This window comes from Homalodisca vitripennis, chromosome 2 (genome assembly GCF_021130785.1).
Source record: "Homalodisca vitripennis isolate AUS2020 chromosome 2, UT_GWSS_2.1, whole genome shotgun sequence".
In the NCBI taxonomy this organism is placed as follows: domain Eukaryota; kingdom Metazoa; phylum Arthropoda; class Insecta; order Hemiptera; family Cicadellidae; genus Homalodisca; species Homalodisca vitripennis.
The window spans coordinates 60,541,871-60,568,098 of record NC_060208.1 but is presented as its reverse complement, the minus strand read 5'-3'; the positions used below and the strand labels follow the sequence as shown (position 1 = coordinate 60,568,098).

Sequence of the window (26,228 nt, the reverse complement as noted above, 5' to 3'; positions counted from 1 at the left end):
CCGCGAGTTTTAGTTAGAAACATCTCCATTCATATTACTTAGAAAAGGAAGAAGAGCTTCATAGTTTCCCCTTTTTACCATTAAGAACTTACCTACTAAGGTTTATTTGTGTTAAAACTTATTCATGACCTCTCTTTTCCAATAAGTTTAAATTACTACATTCCTGGCTAAATTACAGAATTAATTTAACTTCTTTTGTTTTAATTATATTTTAAAAGTTTTTTTAATTTTAGGACACTTAAAAATAAAAAAATTTAATTCATATTTGTAAGAAAAAAGGTAGAAAATACCTTTTTTGTAAATACGCAGAGAAGTATGTAAAGTCTTTATGGTATTCCACTCATCGTGTATTAATATTTTTAAAGTTACATGGACTATCACTGCATTTTATTAGTCTCGCATAATACAATTTTATACAGACTCTTCTTCTTTATTAGTGTATTGCGATAAACCTTTGCTGCAAAAAACGCTTATCTTTAGACAAATTATAGCCACATAATATTGAGGCAAACTAAGATCCAGTATTCAGGCAGATAACTTATATTTATAGAGGTTTGAAACTTTTATTTCCAATTATTTCAATACAGTAGACTATTTTATCACATAATAAAATACAAAAAATATATTTTAGCAATTTTATGTCCTCGGAAATGAACAGTGTTTGCGGTAAATGAACATAGTCATGTAAAGTAGGTAGGTAACATTAAATTATGAGGGGAGTCCTTACCTTAATTATGATTTAAAATTATACTTATTGAAAAGGAAAGTTCAATTATCCTGGATTAATTAGTTTTTAGAGACACACTCTAATTAAATGTTATTCCTATTGTGAGTCCTGCTTATTGCTTATGATTTAACTGGATAAATTTGGATTTAATTGTACACGGCTATTAAACTAGTGAAGGCTGATGGATCACCAAACTTAAATTTACATTCTACAAATAGGGATTATACTATTTTAGTATAGGATTAGAGGCATAGAAATTAGAGTAATCCTTATGAACAAGATGGCCGCTTCCAGAGCTTTAGGAGAAACCTTTTTTATAGGTATAAGTCACTTACTACGCAATTTTTGACTTTCCAAGCTAGTTTGTAATCTCTGCTCATGTCAATATTAAAAGGCATTAATAAACGGAATTTGGTACCCACTCACACTCAATATTCTAAATAGTTAAAATTTTGTAAATAGTAGTGTAATGTGAGACTTTTAATAACTGACAAGGAAAGAACCAGGTGAGGGTTCTTCAGCAGAAATATTACAACTAATTTCATCCTCTAGATGTCATGCGGACAGCGAGTCAGACATGCAACCATATAAAAAAGAAATTTGTTTATACTCTAGGCAGACCAAAGAGAAAATTTCTCAACAGACTGCGAGATAGGAATCAATGACGCTCAGCCAAATTCCACGGTTGTACATGCACCTTAATATAACGTAACTTTTTCTGTATAGAAATCTAATCGTTTTTCGAAATATATTTTTTAACGCGATAAACATTTGAATTTTCTTTTGTAATCTCTTCGATTCAAGGACTGATATATGAAATGAAATGAAAAATCTTTTTATTTATAGAAGCGAAGTTGGGACTAAAAAGTCCTCTCTTCCACTTGATGTCTAATATCAAAGATTAAGTTAGGTTTCATAACAGATCCGATAACAGAAGTTTGTTTAAGTAATAACAGATCCGGTGAGCTAGTAAGTTACTGTAACTCAAAATTGCGCTGAAGATTAATCTTGTCACCGACTTTTAACATTGTAATTCCACTCTATTATTTTTATATTTTTACTGTATTAATAAAATTAACATGTTGTAGACTTAAAGAAAGAAATTAAAATTTCCAGCCCTATCCTAATGTTCAGCAAAATAATCTAGAAGCTGATTTGAATAGACTTTTTTAACACTTTAAAAATTGGAATCTATTTTAAACCAAAATAATACGTTAGTATAAGAATTATTATAACACTGAATAAGAAGGGAAAAATAATTCCTTTGATATTAATTCAAATTCATGATTTGTGTTAATTTAAGTATCGATGACTTTTAAGACTTCATTCGATTGTTTTGAATTAAAAGAAATTGTATATGTAGTAAAATGTATTCTTCCAAGTGTTTAATATAATATAATTATGAATGTATGTATATATCCTATATATATATATATATATATATATATATATATATATATATATATATATATATATATATATATATATATATATATATTTATAAATTCCCCTACTCGGATTTATAAAAAAGGTATTGTTAACACAGTTTTCTTTGTTGAAATAGAAACATCACCAACACGAAAATTTCCGTATTTTTTTTTAACTATTTCCGTGGATATATAGATAGATAAATTTCTTTCATTTAAAGTAATTGGACGTTTTATTGAAAGGGATGACCGCTACACTACGTCGCGTTGGTCGGAGCGGCGTAGACACGAGGGTATGTAATACCTCCAGCAATACCCCAAGAAATACCCCCAACATTCTCTACCTCAGCATGAAGGCTATCTCGTAGGATACAACAAACACAAAATTATATTTGTGCTTTAAATTATTCAAATTTACGTAATAAAGTAATGTTTATTACTGTTTTGTAATTATTGGGGTGGGAATATATAAGATTGACAATTTTTTATGCATACCAATAATTATTCAAAATATTGGCGGTGTATTCAAAAAAATTTCTTCGCGTACACTACGTTAAGTTAAAATGTTGTAGATTTTTATGAAAGAAAAAATCCACGGGAAACTTACGTGTCGGGATACAAGTTTAACATGAGTAATCTTCACAGTATGTTTATTTGCTAATTTTTTCATTCTGTTTTTTCCTAGTTGCCTTTATAGATAAGTGACACAGGCAAGTGATACACTCCTGTATTTGTGAACGACACGATATATTTTTCCGAACATTTTTCATCATTCAGTGGCACAAGAAATCAGTAACACTACGTTTCAAAATCTGCAATCTGATATCTTCCTCCAGTGGTTGACTATCCTAACGTTGTTGTACGTACTAGTCAGAAATCACAACATACATGTTGTGTGTCAACTCCATGTCCAATATCTCGAAAACATGCACTCAATAAAAACTAAACACTAAGTAATGAAATCAAACTAGAAAAACGTTAAGGGCACAGTCTTAGATTTCAAAATACATGAATTTTTCTTTTGCATGTTTTGAACACTTAGACTGAAGCTATTTTCATGAAAATAGTTCATCATTTTCATAAACAACATGAGTGTAAGCTCCAGCTCGAACAGGTTTAAGTAAACTAGAAAAATGTTAAGGGCACAGTCTTAGATTTCAAAATACATGAATTTTTCTTTTGCATGTTTTGAACACTTAGACTGAAGCTATTTTCATGAAAATAGTTCATCATTTTCATAAACAACATGAGTGTAAGCTCCAGCTCGAACAGGTTTAAGTAAACTAGAAAAATGTTAAGGGCACAGTCTTAGATTTCAAAATACATGAATTTTTCTTTTGCATGTTTTGAACACTTAGACTGAAGCTATTTTCATGAAAATAGTTCATCATTTTCATAAACAACATGAGTGTAAGCTCCAGCTCGAACAGGTTTAAGTAAACTAGAAAAATGTTAAGGGCACAGTCTTAGATTTCAAAATACATGAATTTTTCTTTTGCATGTTTTGAACACTTAGACTGAAGCTATTTTCATGAAAATAGTTCATCATTTTCATAAACAACATGAGTGTAAGCTCCAGCTCGAACAGGTTTAAGTAAACTAGAAAAATGTTAAGGGCACAGTCTTAGATTTCAAAATACATGAATTTTTCTTTTGCATGTTTTGAACACTTAGACTGAAGCTATTTTCATGAAAATAGTTCATCATTTTCATAAACAACATGAGTGTAAGCTCCAGCTCGAACAGGTTTAAGTAAACTAGAAAAATGTTAAGGGCACAGTCTTAGATTCCAAACCGAGTTCACTCGCGTCTGCAAAACCATAGAGCAAAATGTCTGTGCCACAGAAAAGAATTTGCGTAGTTCCCTATCAGAGAATTTTATAGTATTATATTTATCATAAATTAAAACGCTAAATCTATAAAATTTTCATACAACATATTTCGGTCACTACGTATTTATTATAATTTAGATTTTTCTCTACCTTTAATACGAATTTTTGATCTTTGAAGCAATGAGAAATTGTATTAAAATTGTCAAATTAAAGAGTTCTTATGATTCCAAACTCCTGATAGAGAGTTCATGAGTCCAAAAATTTAAGAGTTTTACCTCATAAAAACTCTTATTGTAAAAAACCCATAATACCATATCATTTTGTTCATAATTTGATGTTCTGACATCTAATGGTTTGAACGTATAAAATTGATTTTGCCTTATGTTAAGGAAAGAGATTAAATTATTGTGAATGAACCATATGGAAGTATAATGATTGTTTTAGTGCTTGTCTAATTAAAAAAAAGAAACATCGAATCATTATTGTACTTTTATGTTGCATTGTTAAAGTTCCCATTATACCTGTACGAAAGAATACAGTTATAGGCTTCTTTTTATGTCTTCGCATTGATGACTGATAGGATCAAATGTTGTCTTTGTTTAATTAACAAAAGTGTATTGTGTTTAGTTACACTATGAAGTGAATTAGACGCATTAAATTAAATAACAATCAAGACACGGTTCAGTTTTAATATATATACCGGCTCACCAATTAGTACCACTGTCATCCACGAGTCTCCATTCTATAGGTAATGTATGATTTTGGTTCAGGCTTATTTTCATCTTCTGTTAAGATATATGTAGTATATGTCTTAGTCATAAGAATATCACTAGTAAAGTCTATATACAAACAACAATAACGCTAAGCTAACGTGTAAAATTGCAAAACGTAATCTATACAAACTAGTAAAAAATATTAAAATTAACGAGTTCAATCTTACGTAATTCAATATATAGTTCAATTATAAAACTAATAATATCGTTAAACCAACCAAGTTGTTGCGAAGAAAAGTAATACAAATTTGTTCAATCATTAAATAAGTGCTGAATTTTTACACGAAATTTACCTATAAACGTACATGGTGAATAACATACATAAAATACAACTTAAATAATATTGAAAATAAAGGATTTATTCAAAGTGTTCAATTAGCTAATACTGCTCTTTGAAAGTAAATAAGACTATTTGTTATAGCAGTACCATATAATCAATACACCAGAATCCTACAGCTAACTAATATTTGTAATATAATATGCCCATGTATGATATGGGTTAAAAAGTACTTTGACATTACTTTAGTTGATTTATTATGTAAAGTTGGAGTGCTCCACACAAAATATTGAAAAAAATGTGGGTAAAATAGGGTTTTGAGTAAGTTATATATAATATATATAAATTATATAATATAAGAGTACGCCTAAATGGGATTTTCTGAATCATATATATATAATGTTATATTATATTTATATATATATAATGTTATATATATATATATATATATATATATAATTATTATTTATCATTTTAAAATAAAGTATACACTAATGTTAAAAACTAAAACATAATTAAAATTTATTACAATGAAAAATATTGTCAAAAGCATTAAAATAAAAGATTATTAAATATATTTTAAATTGATTACACATCTTCTTTCTACGACAAGACGTGCACTATTTATCACTAAAAAGTATTTTTTAATGTTTGGATGAGCCTAGATTCGCAATGGGTTCTTAATTTAGAATATAATACTAGAGTAGAATAATAGTTTTGCTTGTCTAAAAGTTTAATCTATATAAATAAAAATGAATTTCCCTTCTTTAGTCTCGCTAAAACTCGAGAACGGCTGAACCAATTTGGCTAATTTTGGTCTTGAAATGTTCGTGGAAGTCCAGGGAAGGTTTAAACGATGAGAAAGTATAACAAAATTGCAAGGAAAATACTAAAAACGACAATTTGATTTTCCCATACAAACTGTTCTTACCTGTCAAACTTTTGATTGATGTTCATGTTTAACTTAATTTAATTTAACAGCTGTAACAAATACAAATGACGAAGTGTCTCAGTATAATATGTTTACTTACTAAAAACGTAAAAAAGCTGCCGCCATTATAGGTTAACATTGTTAGTGCAAGAAAACATTAATATCAGATACTGCTTACAATGCCGAGAAGAAAACGACCTAACAAAGGTCGTCGAAGTGGATCGAATGTGCGGCGAGCTACCTCACGCGTTAATCGCACTGATGACCAGCAAGAGACTTATAATGATAACAGTCGTATTGGTATGGCACATTTGCGTTCTACAGTAAATCAGAATGAAGTGGATAGACAAAGAATGCAACGAGTTCGGGCACATCGATCACAACAGCAGCGAGCCCGGGAAAAGGAAATTGACCGATTCCGCAAACGCAATGCTCCTGTGAACCCGGAACGAGCAGCATTCTCCTACGATCCAGAAATCGATTATAGTGCCGAAAAATCAAATCAAACATATATTGATCAGTATTTATGTTAAGAAACATAGTTTCTTAAATTTCTCGGCACTTGAATCTTTAAACAATATAACTTTCGAATGATGAGGGTTAAAATTAAATGTTAAACTCCACCTCTATATCAAAATTATTTATAAACCCGGCTTGCTAATGATGTCTTCACTTTGCTCGCTAGGACCTGACGGCGTGGCGGGAAGCCTCGGTGACTCGTACAAGTCTGGCACAGCCAGAATATTGTTGATGTTGTGCTGTTGACTTTCTCCTATTTCATCTAACGAGATTCACGGCGTGGCGGGAGGCCTCGGTGACTCGGACAAGTTCGGCACAGCCAGAATATTGCCGATGTTGTGCTCCTGATTTTCTTCTATCTCATCCAAATATTTTAATTCTTCACCAGTTAAATTAAGTTCTGAAAATTTTATTCCTTCAGATGATGATGATGATAGCATTTTTGATACGAACTTCGGTTTTTATGACAATTGCTGTTTCACTTGATTTTTTTGTTCCTTGGCCCTGTTAATTCTTATTATGCGGCTCAAATTGTGACCGCACTTGATACAAAAGTTGAAAGTATCAGCGGTTATTGTCAAACATTCGTCGCATCTTAACAATTTTTTAGTGCAACTGGGACAGGTAGTTGTTTTATTCTGCCGTTCTATCCACTTTTTGTAAAAGGGACAATGCGTTGTAAAAGTTCTTCTTCTATAAAAACAAATCAATCAATCAATTTAAAGGAAAGTGACTATCACGTCCACAAACGAATTCAGCCAATTATAAAAAACAAAGCGATCTGACAGAAATTTAAAACACCTTTTTAAAGACACCTTTTTTATTAATTATCGTGGCATTGTTAAACAGCTGCGGTGTAGAAGGTGCTCTATGCATTGAATTTTGAACAGGTCTAAGACGCCATAGTATGGCCTATACTATGGCGATGATGTCTTTATGAAGTTACCGGTTTTGCAATACATAATTAGGGGTTAAATTAATAGGTTTATGAAACGAAGTTCACCCGGGTCAGCTAGTACTATATAAAAATATATAACAGTTTTCTGTTCATATGCTCCATATTATAACATTAAACAGTAATAAAATGTTAAGGTTCTAAATATATAAATGATTACTTAAATTTATTAAAAGAATTCAAAGAAAATTTCCATTTTTTCTCTCTCTCCATGAAACATGTATCCAGAATTAATAATTTTTGTATTTATATGAGAGGTTGAGTCATAAAAACAGACGTAAAGCCATAAAAAATCAAGAATTACATAAAAGAAATACAAGAATTTTTACAATTACATCGAAAAATAATATTTTTTAAATGAGTATAATTAGTAGCACGTCAGTGTTTTTGTATTTTTAGCTATATCTCATGAAGAAATGAGTAGTAAGTGCATAAATAGTTCATAAAATATCAAAGTTCATTTTACGTATTTATTATGTTCTATTGATAATTCTCATGATCTATTTTCGTTAGAATTTGACAATTGAACGAAATGCTACGTCTTCACTAAATTTACTCTAATAGTTTTTAATTTTTATTCACTAAATCTATCACTAGATAGAATTGAGAATTGTAATACTAAAATTTTACTGTTTCCAATATGACGATAAGAAAATGTTTTATTGAATTCCTGAGTTTCTACAACACGAAAACCAGTCAAATAAATTGTTCGATGGATATGAATGTTTAAACATATTCTCAGTTACCAATTATATAATTTTTGCAAACAATATATACTTATAATAATACATCATCGCAATAAAGTTAAATTTGCGTTTTATTGATGTAAAAATAAAATGCATTAAAGCATACAATATTATTACAAAATACCAACATGAGTTCCAAATATGTTTGTATCTCACATGGAAAATCGAAAAGACAAAATTTGTAAACATTGTATTATTGTGAATTGTATTTAATAATCTAGAACTAAAATATGGAACAAAACCAACAAATATATAATTATAAATAGCATTTTTATTTTTAAATATTTTATTGTGTCATATTTATTTATAAATCTATCCGGTATACCATTTAAAAAAAGGCCTTTTAAATTTATAAAAATGATTCATTATATCTTTGCATATTTTGAATTTGCAAATTTTAAGGTTAATCCCAATAAAATTGTGCTAGCTAGAATATAAAGTGTAGCTGGATAAGGTAAAATAAATAAATTTCCAACTTCTGAAATTAATAAATAAATAAAAAATAAAACTTGTTATTTTTAACGTTTCAGTGACATCGCCAAGTGACAAAATCAAATATGTGGGCAATTCTTGTTCTTGCCTTGTTAGCCTCCATGGCCTGTCTACACGAGGTCAGATCATTCTACCACGGTAATTTAAATACAATATTTATTTATCATAATAGTTTTAGTAAAATATATATTCAATGATTGGGAGGTCAAAATACAGACGGGCATTCAACCAATTTGACCTCTCCAATTTATATAAATGTTTTTAAGATTTGAAGGTGGAGGTAACTTTTTCTCTGGTAATAGGATGTACACCTTCCGCAATAGTGGGGGAAGAGATGTTACGAGCCGGGAGAGAGAATATAGAATCTAACATATATTTATATAGGTCACACTAATTATATGTCTTCGTAACTTTAACAAACTTTTAAGTTACATAGCTTATTGCAGTCCGTGTGGAGGATCACAGATTCAGAGCTTTATAGAAAAATATTGGCTACAGGTGGATATTAAATATTTAACTAAATGTCCATTGTCATCTGATATGATCTGAGGACATATCCAGGTGCATTTGCCTGACGAGAATATTTTACAGTACCGTACGATTCTTAATATACAAATAAGAATTTATAAGCTTCCGGATTTGATACAATTACACGGAATGAAATATAATTTAGACTGGAGCTTCCAAAAATAAATATAATGATTAATGCTTTGAGATAATTTTCTTTCCGAGTGCGAGAAAGAAGGCCACGTAAACAATAGTTCTGGAGAGCACGAAATGTTAAGCCCATTGTAACGAGAGGCTCTTAATATGTGAATATCACTGACCTTAAGATTTTTAAGCACCTTCTGAAGCAGTTCAAGTAATTAATTTTTGTATTATATAACGAAACGCGGTATAAAATATCAGATTAAAAATGTTCCCAATACATTAAACTTCGCAGTATTTTAAACTGGTCACACTTCTTACAAATGATAAAGCCGATTACTTCTATAGAAGTTAAATACAATTTAATTATAAACATATTCTTTATAGTGTATTTTAAAATTTTTTAAATACCCTGTACTTTATCTTATAAATGTTTCTCGACTACCAGATATTCCGTATATCAGGATTGTATAAACACAATGTTATTGGCACGATCACGAATCGATGAAGCATTTATAAAAACATATGTATGTGCAAGCAGGAAACTATACACTTACTAATTGTTGAAACTATGAGTAAAAATGTGATGATTTTGTATTATATTTGGAAAACCTTTAGTAGTATTATAATTTATTTCCAGAATATGAACACCACTTTATTGCAGGACCTAACGATGACTCATCATCTAAGCATTTTAAGCACCATAGCAAATGAAAGTAGGGTTAATAATTGTTGAAACTATAAGTCAAAGTGTGATCCTTCTTTATTATATTTGTTAGTAATGCCTATAGTAATACAATAATTTATTTCCAGGACCTCCACACCACTCTGAAGGACATGACGATGACTCATCATCGAAGCATTTAAAGCACCATGGTAAGTAAAATCAGGGTTAATAATGGTTGAAACTGTAAGTCGAAGTGTGATGGGTCAATATTGTGTTTGTTGGCAGTCCCGGTAATAATACTATAATTTATTTCCAGGTCATGAACACCACTCTGAAGGACATGACGATGACTCATCATCGAAGCATTTAAACCACCATGGTAAGTAAAATCAGGGTTAATAATGGTTGAAACTGTAAGTCGAAGTGTGATGGGTCAATATTGTGTTTGTTGGCAGTCCGGGTAATAATACTATAATTTATTTCCAGGTCATGAACACCACTCTGAAGGACATGACGATGACTCATCATCGAAGGATTTAAACCACCATGGTAAGTAAAATCAGGGTTAATAATGGTTGAAACTGTAAGTCGAAGTGTGATGGCTCAATATTGTGTTTGTTGGCAGTCCCGGTAATAATACTATAATTTATTTCCAGGTCATGAACACCACTCTGAAGGACATGACGATGACTCATCATCGAAGCATTTAAACCACCATGGTAAGTAAAATCAGGGTTAATAATGGTTGAAACTGTAAGTCGAAGTGTGATGGGTCAATATTGTGTTTGTTGGCAGTCCCGGTAATAATACTATAATTTATTACCAGGTCATGAACACCACTCTGAAGGACATGACGATGACTCATCGCATTTAAACCACCATGGTAAGTAAAATCAGGGTTAATAATGGTTGAAATTGTAAGTCGAAGTGTGATGGCTCAATATTGTGTTTGTTGGCAGTCCCGGTAATAATACTATAATTTATTACCAGGTCATGAACACCACTCTGAAGGACATGACGATGACTCATCATCGAAGCATTTAAACCACCATGGTAAGTAAAATCAGGGTTAATAATGGTTGAAACTGTAAGTCGAAGTGTGATGGCTCAATATTGTGTTTGTTGGCAGTCCCGGTAATAATACTATAATTTATTTCCAGGTCATGAACACCACTCTGAAGGACATGACGATGACTCATCATCGAAGCATTTAAACCACCATGGTAAGTAAAATCAGGGTTAATAATGGTTGAAACTGTAAGTCGAAGTGTGATGGGTCAATATTGTGTTTGTTGGCAGTCCCGGTAATAATACTATAATTTATTACCAGGTCATGAACACCACTCTGAAGGACATGACGATGACTCATCATCGAAGCATTTAAACCACCATGGTAAGTAAAATCAGGGTTAATAATGGTTGAAATTGTAAGTCGAAGTGTGATGGCTCAATATTGTGTTTGTTGGCAGTCCTGGTAATAATACTATAATTTATTGTTTAAAATATAGTTAAAAATGTTGTGCTATCGAATTGTTGGCAATCCCTACAGTACCACTGCAATAACTGTCATAAATATTAACGCAACTGTGAAGTAACGCTAACGATGACTCATCACCATATTTATACACGATGATACACAGTAATATTTTATTCGATCTCAATAATTTCTATGTTTTCCTTCTTACTGTTATAATTGTGATCTGTTTGTACAATTATATGTTTTGAAAAATTGGACTTCATGCTAGTTGCGTTGTTTGATTTTAAGGCTTATTTGTTTCAAAAATCAAAGCCAATGTAATAATTTTGACAATCACTGCAATTCCAGAATTTCTGTAAAAATCATATTGTTTTTTTGGTTTGGTTTATCTTTTTATGAATGAGGTCAAATCAGCAATTTCTTGTTTTATTAAAAATTAACTTACAAACAGTAGTTGCTCCGTCGGGATTTTTTTGTTCCATTCCGATTCAATAAATATTTAATAGCAATATTTTGTGACTCAATATTTATTTAAATTATATTAGGCTTTTGACAGCTATACAATGCGATATATATAAATATATATATATATATATATATATATATATATATATATATATATAAAAATAAATATATATATATACACACACACATATATAATATATATGTATGTGTATTCATATATCGCATGCATTTCAGTTCAATTTCAATGTGAATGAATACTTTAAAAATTACAATTTACAATTGTTCGTATTAACATTGTTATCCACTAAATAGGATAATTTTCAAGAATTACAGGATATTGCAACAAAATGAAATAAAATTATAACCTTTATTTAATCAAATGTATTTGTTTGAGTTGGTAAGGAAACTTGATGTATCTACATTACACTTGAAAGTTTTGTTCTGATTTGCTGTTAGCATTGTTGCTCTCATTGCACTAATAATATTACAATTTTCAAAAAAACTTTTGTTTTTAATGATCATTACTTGAAAAAAAATCACTACTTTCTCTTCAGACATGTGTTTGCTAGCACACATCCGCGTTAACGAAGGGAGGAACGACAAGAGATCGGTTCCTTTTAGGAACAATCAAGCATCGGGGATTGATTATAATAATTGAGCCTAGATTCGGTCTAGTTACCCTCGTTCCTTTACAGTCTTGTATGGATGAAAGCTTGAATTAAATCTTAAATTACTTTGTATTAGCCCCATAATAACTAAGTATGGGGGAGAAGGTAAAGTTTGCACCATAATTGTGTTTTCAACATGAGTAACTATTTAAAAAAATGCATATTAAAAATGGTGATTAAACTTCCCATGAATGTTTAGTCAGTTGATTATACATGCTATTTTTATTTTATTATAATTTTAATTGTGTTTATAAACATGCCTAGAAATAAAAAACACGATTAAAATGTTTTTTTAATACATTTCATGCTTGGTAAAATCACCGAAACCTTATATTTGTATAAACACTCCTACAAACGTAAAAATAAATTAAAATTTTGCACTAATTGCTTTAAAAACCATTATTGGTTTGTACAAAATAAACAAAATAAATGATTAAAACAAATATGGAAAGCAGGTGTAGTATATTAAACCCTAGTAAATCACGATTTTTATTAATAATTGTAATGCACTTGTGAAGAAAATCGGGCATTAAAAAAAAACTGAATTTTCAATCAGTTCCAGTAAAAAATTAAATTTCTTAATTAATCGAAGTGCAATTAATCAGACTGAATGTCGAATTCAGCAAAGGAAACAGGGTAAATGCAATGTTTATAATTTAATATAAGTAGTTTATTCAGAATAATTTAATATATCTTTATCACGTTTAGACCTTTAACATCGTACCTTTACATTATATTACTAGAAATCTATTATTTTTTGATAACTTTAGTATTATATTATTATTATGTAATTATTATATATTGTGAAACGATTATTAGTTTTCGTTAATTTAAAGTTGTTTTGTTATAGAACACCATTCTCATCATGGCCGTTACTAGTCGTCTGTTCAACTAAGTTGAAATATTCTCCAATGTAATATTTCGGTTGTCAGAATAAAATTAACTTCTAAGTATTTGGTAGCCCATCTTTAACTGAATTTCCTTATGAGCCTTCTTTGACGTATAATATATATGTGCGTTTACATTTCCCATATCCTATACAAGCTCTGTACCATCCTCTCCAGTCAAGTAGGCAGGGGTAGCACACCCTTATGCCTGACTACCAACTATCTTTGACAATAATGGAGCTCCACCAACTCCAACAGTCATCCACCGCTAAATAATAAACCTATCAATCGACCCTTGTACCCCAATCTCTCGAACTTTGCGGGTAGTGATTTTTCGCTCCTGGACGTCCATAGGGAAGCCCAAATCTAAGTGTCACATAGGGGTTTTGCTATAACCAATGTAGTATCAACTTAAGGTATAAACCAATCAGAAGTGAATACGTACAGGGAACTAAGTAGTTAATAATAATTTAAATTATCTTAATATATTATTTGAGTATTTGACGTTACAAAAGCTTCTTAAAAGTCAAATACTTATTTTACTTACTATAATATCTAAATCTCCAGAAGCTTATTTAAAGAGAGTATGTAATTCATCTAAACCATTGTGATTATATGAAAATGGTTCAATTTTAGATTCCACTTGTCTAAGCTTGTTTGGGTTTTTATGTACTGAAGTACTTTTAGATATTGAAATGAATAAAATAGAGATATGGTCTCAATTACCATATGTAAATATGTCATTAGTGGTAAAAATTGTGACTTATCAAAAACCTCGCGTTTTCTGTTAATCCAATCGTGCTAATAATCATTTGTAATACAATGTTTTGATTTTTTTAGTACTCGTATTTATGGTGACTGCTCATCATACTCTTTTACCCAACTTGAAAACGCAAAAATGTAAGGATGTTTGCATGCTGGAAGATGTTTCAGGTCATCTACTGCAGTGTTGTAATAGGATTTCCCTTATTTTATTATTATTGTACCCGCTTTAATCAACACTAATTAAATGGAAACATCAGGGAAGATTATATTACCTTACCCTCTTCTATTATCTTGTTTATTTTGCAAGTACAAAATAAATTAAAACACAGAGACATAATTTAATGAGATTCAAGCTAAATACGCGCAAAAGAATAAAAAAGTCAAAACAGCCTCTAATGTTAGTGCTATAAAACACTTAAATTTCTAAGCCTTGATAATACGTTCCTCCAATGATAAATTTCATGATTAAGTATTTTCAGTTCATAGTTATTGATATTACATAGGCTATAGCCAACTACACACATTCAAGAAGTGACTTTGAATATGTCAAACACTCGTACGACTTGAATATGTCTCTTTAAAATCATTTATCAAAGTTAAAAATCGTAAAATACTTGGTATTATCATAAAATTGCAAGCAAAAAATAACAGTGCTTTATTTTATGATTATTTTACGCAATTTTTAAAATCACTCTTTAGTAAAGGCACTTATGATAAAATAAATATAATGGAATCACAAGAAATTTTGCAAACGTATATATGCCTACAAGAGGATCACAGTATTATACATACTGTTGTACTGTTTATAGTTAACGAGGTCAGAGTTTAACCTGATTCTTATATTATGTTTTGAACATGTATGAACATATATGGTTCGAATTAATTATATTTCTGAAGCCAAAACTATTTGCCTTTTTGTCACTATCAAGTAAATTCAAATAAATAGATCTAGGATACCTATTTTGATCAAAAAGCCTTTAATTTTAGCCTATTCATGTACGTAATATTTAAGATATTTGCAGTGCCATAGTTGAGATTATCGTATAGTCCATATGTAAGAAATATATATACATACGTATGACTTCATATATACACGGTTGTTTAAATTCACTTACATTGCCACAGTTGAGTTTCACTAATTGTCCTGATCAAAAAGTGATACACGTATGCAGCTCTTTTGAAATCTACTTCGGTCAAAGCGTCTATTTCATACTCTTGTAATTTATTTTTCTTTAAAGGTATTATATAATTGCCGGTATAAGAAGGAAATCTTATTAAGATCATGCAACATTGCAAAACAATTGCATATACAGATTTTTGTTATAGAAGTCTTGTTGTTATTCAGAATGTACCATGGGAATGAATGGATTGTTGAAGAACGTTAGAGTTTGTTTATTATTCATTAAATAACTGTTAAAATACCATATCACAATGTTGAAACCTTCAATAAAAAGTTTAAACTCTCTCTGTCACATTCTTAAGTAAAGTTTAGATTGTAAATTTGTCTTTTCAATCTGAAGAACGACTGATGAAACACAGTTCTAAGAGTTTCTTGTAAAAAAAGTTCCTGCCTCTTTGAAGAACTTCAACTCAAAATTTTAACAGCTGTTTAGTGACAATTATTATGTAAAATATTAACTATGTAATTGTATATTATGTATTTTGTATGAATATTAACATTTTATTCTCTCATTCTAAAATATTATAAGTAACTTTTCAGATCTTTCTATGTCATATAAATATCATATAACATGAAGCTTTATGATATTTCCATACAGAAGAGGCAATATTAGGTACATATTATTTATGTATATTTGGTAGAGACATTCAAAATTTAAATAAAATGGTGACGAGATCTATTTTGGGTTTTGTCGTGTGAACTAATATGTACATATCGTATACATTTTGAAAACCTATTAGATTATTTACGTCTATTTAGATTATTTTTCTGTCTAAGTTATTCCCAACTCCATATTTGAGTTTTCCTTGCCTTGATGAAGAAAATATATACAGTACCAACAAAAACCTATTTCGATGTAAACATCTACTCTCGGCTTTCTTTATAATATTTTTTAACTGCTACTGTTATAGTTTATCTTTTATCCCGTAAAAAGAAAATATAACTTAAATACGACTGAAACTGATCAAGTAGGAGTCAAAAAGTCAGTTCCGGGCGATTAAATTCCCTTCCGATCAAATCTATGTACCTGATTTACTTATGTTGATTTTCAAGATCTACTTCAAAAAGCTGGTAAAAACGATTCAAAAACTAACTCTTGCAATCTAACTCCGATCTAAAAGATTTTAAGTGCTTAGTTATACATTATACATATATATATATATATATACATATACAGAATAATGAATTGGCACAACAACTTATATTAAAATCGAAACAACCATATGGACCAATTACCAATATATTATAATCACCATATGGACTAATATAATATATCCCTCTCCCGCTCCCATTGTTTCCAGGCGCTCATGGTGCTTCTAACCTCAATTAATTCGCTCTGCCCGTCGGGCTCGGTCAAAATACACGGCGTCTCAACTTGCATACGTTCTGTCATTGTAATAAACTATAATTATATATATATTAATTATTTTACTATATATTGGTTCAATGAAGTTGATTGTACGAGACCAGGGAGGGGGCACACGGACAGCAGGGCGTCGGGTTGTTTGTTGCGTAGTTACTTGGAGAAGGTCATTGTCTGGCTCGCCGTCACTGCCCCTGCCACTGTGATCACTCCGAACTACATCCTCAATGCCACCAACCACTTCACAAAGCTCTGGTACATTACTACACTCACTTGAATCGTCGCAATCACTACTAATAACGAGATCGATTTCACTGTCACGAAGTGTACGACTACAACCCGCATTGTTTCCGCACAACTAATATAAATAGCAAAATAATGGAATAAATCTACTGTAAGAGTAAAGTAAATGGTCTCCTGATAGCAAACAACCCGTAGTAGTGCAAACTATTGCTACTCGATAGCAGCACTTATCGGCTCAAGTAGATAAAGCAGTGCGTGCCGATCTGTGCCGTTTAGGCTGCAGTGGCTACGTTGTGGCGGTGCCGATTCATGCCTTGCAAGCGGGAGAGGGCTAAATATATACATAATCTCTTAGAGCAGTTTCAAAAGAAAACTACAATTGTTACAATATACAATATTTCGTTGTATTACAACTTTGTCAAGTACACTTGTAAAACATACACAGAATACAATAAAATAAACAAGCAAAAGATCACCTGATAATAAACTTTCTAAATGTAAATACAGTTTTGACATGTAAACAAGTTTTGATTAGTTATTAATTTTACAATAATAATATAATATAAAATAATTTTGAATTTAGGTAAATTTGTACATCAGAATCTAAGGATTCAAGTGGAAAACAATAATTTAACGAATTTATTGTTTTCCGACAGTTTTTATTGTTAACGACTACGGTACAGTTAGTAATTGGTCCATATGGTTGTTTCGATTTTAATATAAGTTGTTGTGCCAATTCATTATTCTGTATATATATATTTACGTTCGTCAGAAAAGTCACTGCAGTGAAAAAGAGCCAGTTCTAGGAGTTTAAATGCATTCCCGGTCTAATTTATTTACGGTTCCACGGTTGAGTTTATATTGTTGCACCTACCAAGAAAATAAACATATACTGTACGTGGTTTTTAAAAATTAACTTGGATTGAAAAGCGTCTATTTATGGTCTACGATGTTTCTGGTGCTATAAGTGATTTGAATTTTTTACCCCAATCAAGAAAATGTGTGCATTCATAAGTTTAAGAAGACTAATTTGGTCTAAAAGCATCTACCATCCCCGCTTGTATTTTACTTCTGCTATAAGGGGAAAAGTGTACCATCCCTTGCTTTCACTTTAATTAAAGTAAACATGCCGTACACAATGTTAAGAGAGCCAATAAGTTTTTAATTTACCTTAAGTGTAAACATTCATTGCTTTGTTCATTGTGGGGTTTATAACAGCGTTTAAATAGTACTTCAAATGCATTAGATGGTTTATTCGTCACTGGTGCAATTCAAAGTACAACTAAGTAAAAGTTACTTCGTCTTTGCAATTTGCATTACACTACTGATCAAGCACTGTATAATTATTTAATACTTTCTAAAATTTATCTGTAATAAAATGTTTATGCATCTTTGATGAACTTCAGCTGAGAGTGGTAACAGCTATTGCCAGTTCACTTTGGATTACGAGTGTTGTAAATATTTTAATTAGTTTTCAAAATTCTTAAATATTCCGGGAAAAATTTCCTAACTTTGCTCTTCATCAAATCCTCCAGCGGACTTCACCGGATGTGTCAGAATAAATTAGCCGAATTGGTTTAGTCTTTCTCGAGATTAGCACTTAGAAACACATTTAGCGATTCATTTTTATTTATAAGATACGGATCTATTTATAATAAAAACAATACACATTTTGTGTATGTTGTAAAGAAATCTTGTATCAATAACAGAATGATAAAATATTAATTCAATACTGCTAGAAATAATCAGTTTTACAGTTCAATTGAAAGATGTATAGCAATCATAGATAAGAAGAAAGCTATTTCTAGGGCATTGTTGAAATAACAAGAAAATGTCAAAGACATTTGTGTGATAAGATATACTGCCTCTTCAACTTTGTCCAAGCCGTCACTCACCTTCATAGTTTATCTAAACTAGTATTATTTTATATCCGTAGGTTTGGACCAGTTATTCATATTTAATAAATGCTGGAAAATTATTTAGTCGATGTTATTGTGTTTCGAACTTAACGAAAATTATCAGACACCTGTGTCCACTGGCTCGCGATACTTGTTTGTTTTCTATCCATTTATATAAACAAAGAATATTGTAGGAATACTAGTAAAATGTATATATATAAAGCTGTAACAAGCAGATGAAACCATGGGTATATTTCAATCCTGAATTTTCTATTTAACTAAAAAAAATCTAAAAATTAATCGAAGTTAAATAGATTAAGATTTAAGTTTTTAAGTATATTAAATCTTTCACATTATATATAATTAAATAAAAAGTTATTAAGGAATCAATCTAACATTTTCAGGTGAAAACAAACTGTATGATCTGTAACTTCATGAATTTATGATTAGGTATAATCAATTGTTTTATTATTCACGTTTTATTGTTAGATATTCACTTCAAGTTCTATAAATTTGTAGCAGCGTTTTTCAATTTCGAGGTATTATTAAATAGTAAAATATTAAAGTTTATAATTTAGTTCATTAAAAGTGCTATCAATAGTTAAATAAGATACTATAACACTAATATCCGCCAGAGAGCTTTAATTTCAGCAAAACCAATGTGAACATACCTTATAATCTGAATATAGGTTCTACAGTTCGACCTTCAACAAGCACAAAAGCATACGTTAAATATGCACTATGTGGTCTACAGAATAGTTTTAGTGATTATTACTCAACTACACAACTGGTTTAATATCTGGACTTACCTTCCAATCAATGCATATTTGTTTTACGGGTAATATACTCCTATATTACTATTTATATAGCAGTAATCTTTATATTTTAAAGTGTACAGTTTGTGGTTAAGCACATATTATGTATACGTGTTATATTTATGGATTTTGACGTTGGAATAATATATAAAGATTAAAGTATTTACTAAAATCAAAACTTGTGAAACAAATCTAGCGGTCCAAGCACATCCAGTCGACCACGTGACTTTATAACAGCAAATCAAAGTGGGTTGTGTAACACGACAGTAAACAGCACATTGTGGTGACATTCTGGTGTTGATTTACTGTTCAAGCTCTCACAAGGTGTTTTATCGCTATTTCAATTACACTTTAAAGGTTTTAGACTAAGATGTTTTATGTACTATTCTTAAGTGAAAAATCGTTCTTAAATTCTATAAAGCAATCACTCGTGAATATCAATCACAACGTAATATATTACATTTATATTGCCAAGAAAACTCGTCATGCAAGTTTTATTGAATGAAAAAGCATCACATACGGTGAAATTGATAACAAACTAAAATTTATTTCCGCATCGTTTGATTTTGTAAACATATAAAATAATTATTAATTTTTGACACCCCTTTGTGATAAAATCTGTAATTTTCTATAAATAAATTTATCCTTGATTTATGACATAGAAACAGCACTTCAAAGTCATAAAGTACGGCATAGAACAAAATTATATATCTCATAAATGTTTATTTGAACCAATCTATAAACTCGTAACATAATATAGTCGGTACAGTAGAATTTTATTAATAAAAGGGTTAATAGAACTATCATGTATTCATAAAATATGATAATTAGCTAAGCTTTAAAAACCCCTATCACTCGTGCAGCTGGAAAAATATGATTTCTGTATATCTATCTTTCTGTCCGTATGATATTTCGAAAACGAACTGACCTATAGACTCGAGATTGTGCAAGCAGCTTCATTTCTATATGAGGAACACTGAGTTCAATCATGGTGCATGTCCCTCAATGGGACTTTGTTCCGGCTTAGTGAATATTTTTATATTAGTCGTATGAATAACCATTAGGGTACCAAAAATAGCATAATAAATAAATTTGTAAAAAAACTGAGTACAATCATAAAAAACACTAACATTTAATGCATTGCACCTGTAGCTGATGTATACACTAAAAATTGAATATAAATTCAATATTACTATTTGGTGGCAAAATTTGATTTCAGAATACTCTCCCACTAAAATACACCCACCTTACGTCACCGGAATATTTATTATTTAAACACTAGCATGAAGCCTTATTCAGATAACTTAAATAATAAAAGTTTACACTACAAGTTAATATAAATTTATGTTGTATGTATTACGATAGTTAGGTTGAATGTTTTAATCTCTTATGGGTGTATTAAGTAAGTTAAAAATGTATTTATTTTTCTATTTTCTCGTTGCAATCATGGTTAACCATGAACAATGTAAAAAAATTTGCTAACGCTCCACCAAATCCCTCGTTGTGACATGTAGCATCATCGAATTAGTGTCCCTCATATAGAAATGAAGCTACATGGTTTTTAAGTCCACAGGTCAGTAGTATATGTATATAGTAGTATAGTATATGTATATACTAGTATATGTAGTATAGTAGTATATGTCTTAGTCATAAGAATATCACTCGTAAAGTCTATATACAAACAACAATAACGCTAAGCTAACGTGTAAAATTGCAAACCGTAATCTATACAAACTAGTAAAAAATATTAAAATCAATTATAAAACTAATAATATCGTTAAACCAACCAAGTTGTTGCGAAGAAAAGTAATACAAATTTGTTCAATCATTAAATAAGTGCTGAATTTTTACACGCAATTTACCTATAAACGTACATGGTGAATAACATATATAAAATACAACTTAAATAATATTGAAAATAAAGGATTTATTCAAAGTGTTCAATTAGCTAATACTGCTCTTTGAAAGTAAATAAGACTATTTGTTATAGCAGTACCATATAATCAATACCCCAGGATTCTACAGGTAACTAATATTTGTAATATAATATGCCCATGTATGGTATGGGTTAAAAAGTACTTTGACATTACTTTAGTTGATTTATTTTGTAAAGTTGGAGTGCTCCACACAAAATATTGAAAAAAATATGGGTAAAATAGGGTTTTGAGTAAGTTTGAAGAATATAAGAGTACGCCTAAATGGGATTTTCTGAATCATATATATATATATATATATATATATATATATATAAATGTTATATATATATAATGTTATATTTATATATATAATGTTATATTTATATATATATAATGTTTTATAAAATTATTATCTATCATTTTAAAATAAAGTATACACTAATGTTAAAAACTAAAACATAATAAAATTTATTACAATGAAAAATATTGTCAAAAGCATTAAAATAAAAGATTATTAAATATATTTTAAATTGATTACACATCTTCTTTCTACGACAATACGTGCACTATTTATCACTAAAAAGTTTTTTTTAATGTTTGTATGAGCCTAGATTCGCAAAGGGTTCTTAATTTAGAATATAATACTAGAGTAGAATAATAGTTTTGCTTGTCTAAAAGTTTAATCTATATAAATAAAAATGAATTTCCCTTCTTTAGTCTCGCTAAAACTCGAGAACAGCTGAACCAATTTGGCTAATTTTGGTCTTGAAATGTTCGTGGAAGTCCAGGGAAGGTTTAAACGATGAGAAAATATAACAACATTGCAAGGAAAATACTAAAAACGACAATTTGATTTTCCCATACAAACTGTTCTTACCTGTCAAACGTTTGATTGATGTTCATGTTTAACTTAATTTAATTTAACAGCTGTAACAAATACAAATGACGAAGTGTCTCAGTATAATGTGTTTACTTACTAAAAACGTGAAAAAGCTGCCGCCATTATAGGTTAACATTGTTAGTGCAAGAAAACATTAATATCAGATACTGCTTACAATGCCGAGAAGAAAACGACCTAACATAGGTCGTCAAAGTGGATCGAATGTGCGGCGAGCTACCTCACGCGTTAATCGCACTGATGACCAGCAAGAGACTTATAATGATAACAGTCGTATTGGTATGGCACATTTGCGTTCTACAGTAAATCAGAATGAAGTGGATAGACAAAGAATGCAACGAGTTCGGGCACATCGATCACAACAGCAGCGAGCCCGGGAAAAGGAAATTGACCGATTCCGCAAACGCAATGCTCCTGTGAACTCGGAACGAGCAGCATTCTCCTACGATCTAGAAATCGATTATAGTGCCGAAAAATCAAATTAAACATATATCGATCAGTATTTATGTTAAGAAACATAGTTTCTTAAATTTCTCGGCACTTGAATCTTTAAACAATATAACTTTCGAATGATGAGGGTTAAAATTAAATGTTAAACTCCACCTCTATATCAAAATTATTTATAAACCCGGCTTGCTAATGATGTCTTCACTTTGCTCGCTAGGACCTGACGGCGTGGCGGGAAGCCTCGGTGACTCGTACAAGTCTGGCACAGCCAGAATATTGTTGATGTTGTGCTCCTGATTTTCTTCTATCTCATCCAAATATTTTAATTCTTCACCAGTTAAATTAAGTTCTGAGATTTTTTTTCCTTCAGATGATGATGATGATAGCATTTTTGATACGAACTTCGGTTTTTATGACAATTGTTGTTTCACTTGATTTTTTTGTTCCTTGGCCCTGTTAATTCTTATTATGCGGCTCAAATTGTGACCGCACTTGATCAAAAGTTGAAATTATCAGCGGTTATTGTCAAACATTCGTCGCATCTTAACAATTTTTTAGTGCAACTGGGACAGGTAGTTGTTTTATTCTGCCGTTCTATCCACTTTTTGTAAAAGGGACAATGCGTTGTAAAAGTTCTTCTTCTATAAAAACAAATCAATCAATCAATTTAAAGGAAAGTGACTATCACGTCCACAAACGAATTCAGCCAATTATAAAAACAAAGCGATCTGACAGAAATTTAAAACACCTTTTTAAAGACACACCTTTTTTTATTAATTATCGTGGCATTGTTCAACAGCTGCGGTGTAGAAGGCGCTCTATGCATTGAATTTTGAACAGTTCTAAGATGCCATAGTATGGCCTATACTATGGCGATGATGCCTTTATGAAGTTACCGGTTTTGCAATACATAATTAGGGTTTAAATTAATATGGTTTATGTTAAGAGGTAAGTGAAACGAAGTTCACCCGGGTCAGCTAGTACTATTTAAAAATATATAACAGTTTTCTGTTCATATGCTCCGTATTATAACATTAAAAAGTAATAAAATGTTAAGGTTCTAAATATATAAATGATTACTTGAATTTATTAAAAGAATTCAAAGAAAATTTTCATTTTTTTCTCTCTCCATGAAACATGTATCCAGAATCAATCATTTTTGTATTTATATGAGAGGTTGAGTTATAAAAACAGACGTAAAGCCATAAAGAATCAAGAATTACATACAAGAAATACAAGAATTTTTACAATTACATCGAAAAATAATATTTTTTAAATGTGTATAATTAGTAACACGTCAGTGTTTTTGTATTTGTAGCTATAATCTCATGAAGAAATGAGTAGTAAGTGCATAAATAGTTCATAAAATATCAAAGTTCATTTTACGTATTTATTATGTTCCATTGATAATTATGATGATCTATTTTCGTTAGAATTTGACAATTGAACGAAATGCTACGTCTTCACTAAATTTACTCTAATAGTTTTTAATTTTTATTCACTAAATCTATCACTAGATAGAATTGAGAATTGTAATACTAAAATTTTACTGTTTCCAATATGACGATAAGAAAATGTTTTATTGAATTCCTGAGTTTCTACAACACGAAAACCAGTCAAATAAATTGTTAGATGGATATGAATGTTTAAACATATTCTCAGTTACCAATTATATAATTTTTGCAAACAATATATACTTATAATAATACATCATCGCAATAAAGTTAAATTTGCGTTTTATTGATGTAAAAATAAAATGCATTAAAGCATACAATATTATACAAAATACCAACATGAGTTCCAAATATGTTTGTATCTCACATGGAAAATCTTCGAACAGAATCAAAGACGAAATTTGTAAACATTGTATTATTGTGAATTGTATTTAATAATCTAGAACTAAAATATGTAACAAAACCAACAAATATATAATTATAAATAGCATTTTTATTTTTAAATATTTTATTGTGTCATATTTATTTATAAATCTATCCGGTATACCATTTAAAAAAAGGCCTTTTAAATTTATAAAAATGATTCATTGAATCTTTGCATGTTTTGAATTTGCAAATTTTAAGGTTAATCCCAATAAAATTGTGCTAGCTAGAATATAAAGTGTAGCTGGATAAGGTAAAATAAATAAATTTCCTACTTCTGAAATAAATAAATAAATAAAAAATAAAAATTGTTATTTTTAATGTTTCAGTGACATCGCCAAGTGACAAAATCAAATATGTGGGCAATTCTTGTTTTTGCCTTGTTAGCCTCCATGGCCTGTCTACACGAGGTCAGATCATTCTACCACGGTAATTTAAATACAATATTTATTTATCATAATAGTTTTAGTAAAATATATATCTAATGGTTGGGAGGTCAAAATACAGACGGGCATTCAACCAATTTGACCTCTCCAATTTATATAAATGTTTTTAAGATTTGACGGTGGAGGTAACTTTTTCTCTGGTAATAGGATGTACACCTTCCGCAATAGTGGGGGAAGTGATGTTACGAGCCGGGAGAGAGAATATAGAATCTAACATATATTTATATAGGTCACACTAATTATATGTCTTCGTAACTTTAACAAACTTTTAAGTTACATAGCTTATTGCAGTCCGTGTGGAGGATCACAGATTCATAGCTTTATAGAAAAATATTGGCTACAGGTGGATATTAAATATTTAACTAAATGTCCATTGTCATCTGATATGATCTGAGGACATATCCAGGTGCATTTGCCTGACGAGAATATTTTACAGTACCGTACGATTCTTAATATACAAATAAGAATTTATAAGCTTCCGGATTTGATACAATTACACGGAATGAAATATAATTTAGGCTGGAGCTTCCAAAAATAAATATAATGATTAATGCTTTGAGATAATTTTCTTTCCGAGTGCGAGAAAGAAGGCCACGTAAACAATAGTTCTGGAGAGCACGAAATGTTAAGCCCATTGTAAAGAGAGGCTCTTAATATGTGAATATCACTGACCTTAATTTTTTAAGCACCTTCTGAAGCAGTTCAAGTAATTAATTTTTGTATTATATAACGAAACGCGGTATAAAATATCAGATTAAAAATGTTCCCAATACATTAAACTTCGCAGTATTTTAAACTGGTCACACTTCTTACAAATGATAAAGCCGATTACTTCTATAGAAGTTAAATACAATTTAATTATAAACATATTCTTTATAGTGTATTTTAA

At 30.1% G+C, this 26,228-nt stretch overlaps 1 protein-coding gene across 23 annotated transcripts in view; it reads left to right on the top strand.

Moving 5' to 3' along the window:
- Positions 1–4,605: 4,605 nt before the first annotated feature.
- LOC124354022 (histidine-rich glycoprotein-like) overlaps positions 4,606–26,228 on the top strand; it is a 45,070-nt gene continuing 23,447 nt past the window's right edge. For 9 of the 23 annotated variants that reach the window (XM_046804164.1, XM_046804153.1, XM_046804166.1 and 6 more), the window contains exons 1-10: positions 4,610–4,734; positions 8,718–8,817; positions 10,141–10,203; positions 10,311–10,373; positions 10,481–10,543; positions 10,651–10,713; positions 10,821–10,877; positions 10,985–11,047; positions 11,155–11,217; positions 11,325–11,387. In XM_046804164.1, the coding sequence (XP_046660120.1) occupies positions 8,745–8,817; positions 10,141–10,203; positions 10,311–10,373; positions 10,481–10,543; positions 10,651–10,713; positions 10,821–10,877; positions 10,985–11,047; positions 11,155–11,217; positions 11,325–11,387 (571 nt within the window). In that variant the 5' untranslated portion in view covers positions 4,610–4,734; positions 8,718–8,744. Of the gene's footprint in view, positions 4,735–8,717; positions 8,818–10,140; positions 10,204–10,310; positions 10,374–10,480; positions 10,544–10,650; positions 10,714–10,820; positions 10,878–10,984; positions 11,048–11,154; positions 11,218–11,324; positions 11,388–26,228 lie in introns of all 23 variants that reach the window. The other 14 variants (XM_046804170.1, XM_046804171.1, XM_046804172.1 and 11 more) reach the window with 7 other exon arrangements.